The sequence below is a fragment of the Durio zibethinus genome, chromosome 11, assembly GCF_047325235.1.
Source record: "Durio zibethinus cultivar Kanyao isolate XHJ-2024 chromosome 11, ASM4732523v1, whole genome shotgun sequence".
In the NCBI taxonomy this organism is placed as follows: Eukaryota; Viridiplantae; Streptophyta; class Magnoliopsida; order Malvales; family Malvaceae; genus Durio; species Durio zibethinus.
Window position 1 is genome coordinate 27,209,461 of NC_143172.1, and position 10,122 is coordinate 27,219,582.

The window sequence follows — 10,122 nt, forward strand, 5'->3', positions numbered from 1 at the left end:
AGCATTATTGGAAGTAACATGAAACGATCAGATAGAAATATATCAAACAAATTGATGTGGGTCACATGCATTAATTATTTTGTAATAGTTTAGATAGGAATGTCGAAAAATCTTTTGGCACTATTGTTCTGACTTGTATTTGCCACGAAAATGATTTCCTTTTTGTCCCCAGAGCTGGTCATGAACTGGTGCTCCACTAACCTTTGTGGAGAATAGCGACTTCAGAAGCAAAAATGAAGCCCACTAGAGAATTTGGAGGCAAGTCCCCCCCCCCCCCCTCCCCCTCTTCCACATTGTGCATATTTCCTTTCAGCAAACAAGTGAAGAAATCTGTAATCTAAAACAATCAGCAAGACGAATCTTTTTGACCATAGCAAAGTTGGTCCTCATCTAATGGTCTGATGCTCCACTTCACTAGCCTTGTGCTGGGATTGCAAGCAAAGTGAATAGACCACTATGTAGATATTGGTGTTTTTCATCAGCATTTTTCAGAAAGTTGTTACAAAGATTATTAGATTGCATCCATTATAATATATTATCCGCTTTAAGACCTTGAGATATCTTTTTTCATAATTTTATCTTTTAAGGAAAGATATTTTGATAAATAAGAGTAAATTATTACTTGTAAGTCACGATCAAATCATTCGGTATTAGATGTGAGATCCTTTTTCCTTCAACAACTTTCAGAAAAAGCCATGCCATAGTGACAATCAAGGGTATGCAATCTGAAATCAAGGAATCCAAGATGAATCCCAAACGAAAACAATGCAGATGATTAACCCTGAAAGATGGCAAACATAGCCTGACAGTTGCCTTTACTAGTTATATTCATTATCTTAGATGCTGGTACGTCTTTCGTGGGTGTATCCACTAAAAGAACGAAAGAAGGGTACAGTTACATCAGGAGCACGTATGCTAACCAAAGCATGCTCTGAAGAAGGCTTGCACGCAAAAACACAGGCTGGAAAAGCAACCTGGAAATTGGGAACAAGTAGCCAGTCTAGCCTTGCACGTTTCCAATCTCAGCAAACTCTGGTTTTGGTATGTCAATTAACTTTGAGATACAAAACACATTGAGTTGTAAAAGTTGACACAGAGCGTGTCCTTTTTTCAGAAGAAATAAAAAAAGTGGTGGTTTGTTAAAGGGAAAAGAAAAAAAAATCCTTCCTATTCTGCTAGACCTCATTTAACATATCAGTTTAATGATCTCCATGAACATGCAGGCCTTGTTTTCATTTTCTTATCACAAGTAATCGAGGAGGTATGAGTTGGTGCCTAGTTTTGAGCCTTGGAGACTAATACAAGTGAAAAAAATGGGTTGTCGTTAAGGGAAGGGGGATGAGGTAGCCTGTTCCAGCCTCCTGGTTCAACTCTGAAGAAGATTGTGCTTTTTTGGGGACGACAATCTCCGAGTGGGGAGTTCAGAAGAAACTGTCCTCACAACTAACTTGAGAATTCATGGTGGTACTCAAGGTTCCGAAGCACAATTTTTGCATAAATTTTGGCTTGAATAGGGGCTGTTGATGCAGCAGCAACAGCACGTAAGATCCTTGGTGCACCTGCATTTTGAAGGAGGCCTGAATGGTGCATTGCATGCCGTCCTCCAGGCATGGTAAACTGCAAGACAAAAATTCTTAAGGTGTCGTAGCATTGTGGTTAATTGAATTTCAAAATGAAAACTAAACAAATATAAACATTTTTAATAGATAGAAGTGAGAGAACATGAGCTTGCCTGCAAAAGAGCAAATGCAGTACAGGACTTTAGCATAGAAGAAGGTTCTCTTAACATTCTGAGAAATCTGTCAATCTCAGCTCCACTGGAAAGACAAATAAAGAGAAAAGAATCGAAACATATTAAAATGCAGAGATGAATCCTGAAGGTAATAACCATGAACATGAAACTTGTGGGAATGTCATTTACTGAGAAAAGGGTGGTATATTGAAACAATCTTGCAGAAAACATATAACATAGTACCACACAATAGAGGAATGTCAACTAACTTTTTGATGCAAACCTCACATGTATTTATAAACATGCAAGTGGAAATGGATGCTAAAATTTACAACAGCTTCAACATTTTTGCACCATAAATTCACTGCCTAGAGCTGGATATTGCTGGAACCCCTCAAAGAGCTCTTTCGCATTTGCAACCATACTGATCAGAGCTGTATGAGCAAGCACGCCATTAAGGAGGATCAAGACTAACCTGGTGTAAGACTGACAGCTTTTTCACCCTCATATACTTTTTTTTCCCATCGATTCCTTTTTCCAAGCCAAAAGTTTAAAGCCCCGCAAATGTGCCATCTATACAGCCTCCTGTATTTGACTTAGGATTTTCCCCTAATTTTAACTTTTTGTCTGGAAACTCCTTTTACAAGCAGAAGTGCCAAGCATGACTGCAATAGGTATAAATGCATGATCAACTCAGAACTTACCTATTGCCATGCACCGTTTACAAGAAAAGGTGCTAGTGTCTAACTGTCGACTTGCTAAAGGCATTTCCTACAAAGTATTTGGGAGTAGACATATTGCATTTCATACAAAAAGGACAGAACAATGTTCACATAAGTTGGTCTCACCTACAGAAAGTCTGGAGTGGTGTTTGAGTCACTTCCTGATCAAGTGTAAGTACTAACTTTTACTACAAAAAGTTTGGGGTGGTCTATTGGTTATTTGTGTTTACTACAAAGTTTGAAGTGTAGTGAGAGATGCATACTATGCTAGAGGTAAAAATTGAGGATTGAAGAGATCAGAGCCACGAAAACACAATGTTTATCCATGGGTGTTTCATAAAAAAGTCAGGTGTAATAGAGTCACAGGTACAAACATCAGTGTTTCAAAAATAATAAGGGCCAATATAAGTCTCACATCAACAAAGTCTGAGGTCTTAGAATAGTTTATAAAATTCAACAGGCTACCCTCCTGTCAAGCAATTGCCGTGTAAGACCCATTGCTCTTACCTATTGTGTTGGTTTTCTTTGATTATTAAGAGGGAGAGACGAATGAGACAGACAGAGACAGACCACAGGAAGTGGCAAGTGCATGCAAATATCATGTTCGCCACAAGAAGTGCGGAATGGTGTTAGAGACTTGGTTAACTCATTAAATAGATTAATACAAAATGCAATTTGCAAAAACACTAGCCATTGCTTCTTAAATTTTATAACCATAAATACATATGAATTTACTAGTTGGTTATCAAATGCTATCGCCAAAATATTAACCTGCATCTTAGATGTCCCGCTTCTGGTATTCTTATGGCTTCTGCCATCTGTGCCAAAGCTGTGGGGACTAATGATGCAGCAGCAGTATAAAAGTTTTGTGGATCATAAAATGAGATCACAAATTCTTCGACATGCTTCAAGGCCATCCTCCCAACCCCATCCATGTTTAGAGTCTTTGAACTGTCCTGTGATGAAGGCCCCACCGGAATAGCTGCGTCTATTCTGTAAATAGTGGAGCTAAAAGTTACATCTCAAAGAAAATTTTAGAATCATTTTACCAGTCCATGCCACATTTACCAAAGCTTAAATATGATTCTTTTCTCTTCTTATTTTCTTCTCTTCAAAGCAGTATCAAAAGGTTTCCTAAAGTTGGTTTTGCAACAATTATACTTGCCTTCATATGTGTGGTTATCTATCCATGATAACTTGCAGAAAATACTTTTTTATTTATATATTTGAGGCTGTTAGGGATTGAACCATACTCATTGGATCTAAGAATTCAATACTCTACCAATAGACCACACGACTGTTGCCAACTTGCAGAAAATAGTTTGACATACCTCCCATCAAACATGTAAACCAAGGCTAATGCAGCCATAAAACGTGCAATTTTTGAGATTGACAAAGAGCAGAGATGAACAAGGGGTTGAACTCCACCATCTTGTACTATACGGAGAGCACTATCATGATAAAAGGCCAAATTCCAAAGTGCTTCAGCAGCAGTCTCGTGGACATCCTGAAAATCAAACAAATACCAAAACCTCAGCTTACAGTTAAGTTAGAAAATTTATGAATGAGCAAATTATCAGTCCAGTGGAATGCATATTACAAATACCAAAACTGCTGATAGGAACTGTTATATTTATTTTCTATTAAAAGGTCCAGTCTTAGGGATTGGACTGAGATTTCATATTCATTCATACCAAACAAAAAAAAAAGAAAAAATCTTTGATATTATACAGTGAGATTCAATATTTATATTGTTTGTTGCATTGGAAAGATTTCAGGTTGAGTGCCCCAAAAGTAGGTTTTATTCTCTAAATCCCCCCTAGTGGCCAAAACCTAACAATAATATAATCTGAACTTTTACATCAACTTTAAATTCATAGAAATTAGGACCAATGCAAATGGACTAACACTAAAAGTAGATAAAGAATACATAAAAGGATTACAAGCATGTTGAATGTAAAGAAAAACATCTTAAACCAATTTTGAGAATAAGGACTCATTTGAGCAAGCTAGGAGTGAAAAACTTACTTCAATATCTGAGCAAGCTAATGCAATAAGTGGAGCTATACCACCTTGTCTTCCAATAGCAATGCTACATTAATAGAAAATACAGCAATATGTACCATAAATTGCTAAGAGATGCATCCATTAAGAAAAATCAATATATATTGAATAGTATATATTAAAAAGGCCATTTATAACGAACAAAAATTCAAAAAGAAAAGAAGATTGAGTCTTTCAGTTTGACAATATTACACAACTGAAGACTAATTAATTTTAGATAAAACCTTCTGTCGAGACATGGAACAGTGAAGATGAATTACGTCTAGAGTTTAAGGTTTACACCAATGTATTAAATGCTTGAAACTTTACACTAAATAGCTTGAACAAGGCCACTGTTGCTTGCATTTGGTTTACATGAAAAGACCTTGATGTAATGTATACAGTACCAAAGCAAAGGAGAACTTTCACCTAAGAACTTGTTCACAAATATTATTGCATAAGGTGAAACATTGAAAAAATACAGCAAAGAAATTTCCTCAAATACCTGTTAGTTTCTGATACTGACAATCCCCAAAGGGCACCTGCAGCTCTTTCTTGAAGACCTTGGGAAGCACTTGAGCTAGATTGAGCCAGGGCAACCTAATAATGCAAAATATGAATAAAAAGTTTCAACATGCAATGAAGCTGATAGCCAAATAATACAAATCTTTGTGCAAAACCACAACCAAGGTTTAGGTTTAGCTTCTCTGGGGAAATAGCAAAGCAGCAATCAAGGAGACTCATATCATTACCTTATTTTTTATGTTTGAAAGTACACATTTTGAGCCTATTTTAATTGATTCAGTTCATGAATCTTTAAAATAAGTCAAAATAAAATAAGAATAAGGAGAAAAGAAAGGCAAATGAGAAAAATTTTGTGAACGTTGAAAAGGTGGTTGCATCAGGAGAGAATACTGAGCTTACAAGCAATTGCTGCCTGAAAGACCTATGTATCATCAACCATAGTAACAAGTGGATCATATTGTTAGTATAAAAGTAACCATAACTGCAAACTACACAGGAATTACCAAGGGCATCCTCCTAGCCATGGTATGATCAAATTAAGACCAAGATAAGAAGCATGATAGAAATCATTTAATAGTTATCTAACAAGTAACAAAATACTTGAGATAATTTCACATTTGATGCATCAGATGTAAAATAAAGTCACAATAATAATTACTCAAAAAGAATGAAATAATAAGGTTTAACATGCAATTCATCATACTAGTGCCTCAAAACCACCGGCTGCTGCAATGGCTTCTCGACTTTTGTCATCAAATGACAAATTCCACAAAGCACCAGCTGCTTCCTGCCTGCTTGCGAGTAGATATGAATAAATAAAATGGCATTTCGAAAGATGGGCTTATGAGTCAGAACATAGCTTAATAGATGCAATTACTCTCTGGAACATTTAAGGTGAAATCCCAAGATTCAAAGTAGTAATAAATGTTTAAAAAATATGAGATGTATTGCCATCTACTTAAGTTTTGCTCTAGAAGTGGCTATTATTACTTTAGGTGGTATGAAGTAAAATAGATTACCTTACGCCTTCATTTTGAGAATAAGTAAGTTGTACCAATGCTTCCAACGCACCTGCCTCTTGTCCAATAGCAGCATTATTGCTGTTGCTATTCCCATGAGCAGCCAAATTAGCCAAGGCACAAGCAGCCTAGCCAAGAGGAGAAGAAAGTCCTATTTAGCAAAAAAGTCAAAAACTATTTGCTGGAACATTTATGTGCATATAAATGCATAATTCAACTGATACTGCTCAAGCTCCATGTTGGATAATCATAGGGTAGAAGGAGCTATAGTCTTTAGGAATTCTGCGTGAGAATATTAGATACACATTCCATGGTAAATGCAAATGTACTCTGTAGTTCAGTGTCTTAGTATATCACCCTAGTATGGAAGATATGAATAGTCTTGGTCAATTCTTTCATCGCCTCGTAGTTATCACAGATGTAGAACCATAGTCTTCTCAAAAAGACTTCTAAGATATCTATTCATTATCCTAAACAAATTATACTGATCAATAAGAAAGTAACAAAAAGAAAACCATCATCATCTCCAAAATGATTGTTGTCATTCTCAATGTACAAAAGAAAGTAAAAACCAAGTACCTGCTCTTGCACTCCTTCAAATTTGCAAGTTTGAGCAAGCATCACCAAAGCATGGATACCACCAGCCACAGCCACCTCCAAGCTGCATTTCTCATCAGCTCCCAAATTTGCCAGTGCTCCAGTTGTGCGTTCCTAACATTTGGCAAAGGTTCACAATTTAGCTCCAACAAGATTGCAAATATGAATGGGAAGGAACAGGTAATCCATCAGTGCTGGAAGGCCATTTGAATATAAGGTCAACTAAAGCTTGTATACCACCTGCCTCTGCAATGGCACCCTGAAAAAGAACAGTGTTGAATAAAGATGGAAAATTTGAAGATAACCATCAATAAAATTCTTCAGTTTTCACAACCTGATGCTCATCCCCAACAGAAAGATTCCACAGCCCCCCTGCAGCCTCTTCAGCTACTAATCTGTTCATTGATTTTGCTAAATTGGCAAGAATATTGATTCCTTCACTTTTAGCAATGGCTTTTGCAACGTTTGAATCTATGGACAAGTTTGCTATAGTCTGCATCCCATCAATAAAATGGACTAGTGTCCAGTGTCCAAGCTACTCGTAAAACAAATTCCAAGGTGGATTATTAGAGCATAACTTCTAAAATGGAATTTAAAAAATGTTTAACATCTAAGTTCAGTCGTAGTGACTTAATATTGCCTATATTTCATGAAATTGTAAGAGTTTTTTTAATATTATTATGAATAGGACTGGTATTTAGTATATTCTCAGAAAATGAGGCAATCCGTACTTTAGCTGCTTCAGACTGAAGCCCCTCCAGACAAGATCTTGCAAGGTTCAAAAGCAGCTGTGTTCCATCTCCCCATAAAATTGCCTCAGCTCTCTGGCAATCAACAGTAGCATTTTCATCATCAATGACTACAAAGGTTGCAACAGCAGCTGCTGCTCTTTCTTGAACTTCCTCCTGTGAACTTTGCAATAAACTGAGTAGTACTACTGCCCCTTGTGTGAGCCAGAAATCATCAAACTCCTTCAGGTTATTTTCTGCAATACGCAAAAGTGAATGCGAAAGGACCCATTCAATCCAAACAAAAATCTCATCCAAGTTTTTATCTCTATTCTTTAATCTCCTCCAATACTGAAACACATTAGTAACATTTTTGGAATTGTCGGCAAATTATGATGCCACTCCCTTGAACATGTCACTCAGAAAAGTAAGCAATATTCCACCTTTTTGATTATGCATTGTGTTACTGTCAAATTCACGCTCAAAAACTGGGCAATTCAAGGCGAACGATACTTTCAAATTTTGGGATCATGACAAAAATCTTGTAACAGCGCTCAGATTTACATCAGTTCTACAAACATCTCAACACACCAAGTAAGGCAATCTACTCCAAACTTGTGCTGCAGATCCCCAATTCAAGTTTCTAGTCCCTGCAACTGATAAAAATTTAATGGACTTCAAGTTTCCAAGAGCCACTTCATCAATGTTGTCTGATTCCACAAACCCAACATCCTTTAACTGCCTACAATGCTTAGCCAAAGCATTTATAGCATCTTCACTAACTTCCCTAACACCTGACACCCAAAACCTCCTCAACCTTGGGCAGCAATATGCAAGTGCTTTGATTGCATCACTGCTGATTCTCTCACAAGCATCTGGGCCAAGATGAACACTCTCAAACATCTCATGTCTTGCTGCTATCACTGAAAGTGCAGCATCACTAATGTCCCGACAGAAATCACCACTAATTTCTCGAAGTGCCCTCGCTTGAAGACTAACTATTGCATCTATTGAGCCTGCTGCATGAAATTTAAGTCTCTGGAGATTCTTGCATCGTGGGGAGAGTGAGACTGCAGCTGCTGTGTCAAATTTGTAAGAACGGAGGTCCAGTGACCCCCGTAAACAGGGGGAAGAACCTAAGAGCCTAAATGTTCGACAAGTTGATGCCAATCTAGCTCGGTCTCGATAGTTTAAATAAGAAAAGAGTTGAATAACTGTATCATCAGGCAAGGTTGTCCAATCAACTCCACAAATAGTAGCTGAATTCAAACATCCACTATCAAGGGTCTCCGAACTAATGCTTCTCCTATCTTTTTTCTGACTATGTGAACATTTCTGCATCACTCTTCGACTCATATCCTATGAGTTCTTGAGCACTGCAAACGAAGAAGTAATATGACAAAATCTCAGTGATCAATCATCAAAACTCCAAATTCTTAAAAAAAAAAAAAAGCTTAAACTTCAATTGAAGAAACCAAATAAAAATTTCAATAAACATTCTTTATTTTTTCAAAAACTACAGACCCAGTAAAGAAGAATCTCAATTTTCAATTTACATATTACAAACAATCCCATTTTCCCAAGAACTATAGACTAAGCAATGAACATAACGATCAATCTTGAATTTCAGTAAACAAACAAATATCCAATCAAACAAGCTTCATTTTTTCCCCAACTCAAAACTAAACCCCATTAATTAAAAAAATCCTCAAATTTAATCAACATTCAATCAAACAAGCTTCGTTTCTTCCATTCCTAGACACCCAGAAAGTCAATTCTAAAAGAAACTCAATAACTCCAGTGAGGAAAAGAAAAAAAATCACAGTTTAAACATAAAGAAGCAATGAATGTACCTTCAAGGAGGCAGAGGATTGGCGCAACGGAAGATACTTTGAAACTGAGGACAAGCTTAATATATATAAAGGGTAAGTAAAGCTCTGTGGCGGTTAAAATGTAAAAGCAGCAGTTAAAGCCAACCGAAAAAAAAAAATCACTTAAAAACAAGCTGTTTCTGACACTGTTAATACTTTTAGCTTTGACGGTTGCAAACCAAGGCAGGATATGTGCTTGGTCTTTTGGACTACGATGTGGGTGTTTTTTTCTTATGTTTCCTTGATTCTCCCTTTTTTAATAGTACTAATAATCATAGTTTTGTGGTGTTTTCACATTTGTATTTTGGAAATATTTTGGAGAGTTTAGTGCCACTGCTAAGTACATTGTGTTGGGTTAAAGAAACGTTCACTTTGTGGGGACTAATCCAGCTTCATGAGGTTGAAAGTTGCTTTAAAAATTCAAGTGGTAATAGATGACAAGATGTTGAAAGTTTCAGACTTTCTCCAGAGATTCAGGAAAGGTTAAAACAGTTTTGCGCACTTTGACATGTGATAATAAAAATGTGCTTCAGCCTGTTACTATGTTACTCAAGTTTAGCCTTACACGACTTACTTATTCCAGAGGAAGTCCATTTCCTTCTCTTTCATTGTTTCATTTTCATGAGAAAAATCCTAACAAAATTTATGGACATCCCAGGTTTAAACTTTACCATAATTGATTTTGTGAGTATGGGTTCAAGAAAAAAACTGTTTGACCCATTCTTTTTTAATTGAAGCAACTTGGGTTGGAAAATTATGCTTCTGGTTATCAACATCATAGTAGCAATTTTTTATCCTCAGGAAATCTACCAAGCACTTCCTTCATTTGAATAAAACTATTGAAATCACTGTTGGGTGTCAATGGAGTTTTCTATGGTGTCTGAG

The 10,122-nt window shown here is 36.6% G+C and overlaps 1 protein-coding gene and 1 pseudogene across 4 annotated transcripts; both read right to left on the reverse strand.

Annotated features, from left to right (window-relative positions):
* Positions 1-1,022: 1,022 nt before the first annotated feature.
* LOC111291278 (protein ARABIDILLO 1-like) lies at positions 1,023-9,254 on the reverse strand. Of its 3 annotated transcripts, XR_016346618.1 has the most exons (13): positions 9,220-9,254; positions 7,370-8,742; positions 6,973-7,173; positions 6,621-6,752; positions 6,042-6,169; positions 5,726-5,813; positions 5,003-5,097; positions 4,483-4,546; positions 3,786-3,961; positions 3,226-3,447; positions 2,208-2,397; positions 1,733-1,817; positions 1,023-1,617 (listed from the first exon to the last, which is right to left on the reverse strand). XR_016346618.1 is itself a non-coding variant. In XM_089768637.1 (12 exons), exons 3-12 carry the CDS (start codon positions 7,135-7,137, stop codon positions 1,444-1,446), a joined length of 1,329 nt encoding a protein of 442 aa, XP_089624763.1. In that variant the 5' UTR covers positions 7,138-7,173; positions 7,370-8,742; positions 9,220-9,254; the 3' UTR covers positions 1,023-1,443. The 3 variants fall into 3 exon arrangements, 2 of the variants coding, with proteins under 2 accessions (XP_089624763.1, XP_089624762.1); XM_089768637.1 differs by lacking the exon at positions 2,208-2,397; XM_089768636.1 differs by lacking the exon at positions 2,208-2,397 and having other exon boundaries at positions 6,621-6,897.
* Positions 7,157-9,254, reverse strand: LOC149516250 (protein ARABIDILLO 2 pseudogene; annotated as a pseudogene). Its single transcript, XR_016346619.1, has 2 exons — positions 9,220-9,254; positions 7,157-8,742 (listed from the first exon to the last, which is right to left on the reverse strand). The product of XR_016346619.1 is annotated as a protein ARABIDILLO 2 pseudogene (transcript).
* Positions 9,255-10,122: the final 868 nt, after the last annotated feature.

What these genes read in the sequence shown, in the direction of transcription:
- LOC111291278 (XM_089768637.1), bottom strand. Translation starts at nt 7,137, where the DNA reads ATGCAGACTATAGCAAACTTGTCCATAGATTCAAACGTTGCAAAAGCC. An exon ending in GCGGGACATCTAAGATGCAG is followed by an intron (nt 1,818 to 3,225) that starts GTTAATATTTTG and finishes TTGTCTTTCCAG; the next exon opens with TGGAGCTGAGATTGACAGAT. An exon ending in CTGCATTTGCTCTTTTGCAG is followed by an intron (nt 1,618 to 1,732) that starts GCAAGCTCATGT and finishes TTTGTCTTGCAG; the next exon opens with TTTACCATGCCTGGAGGACG.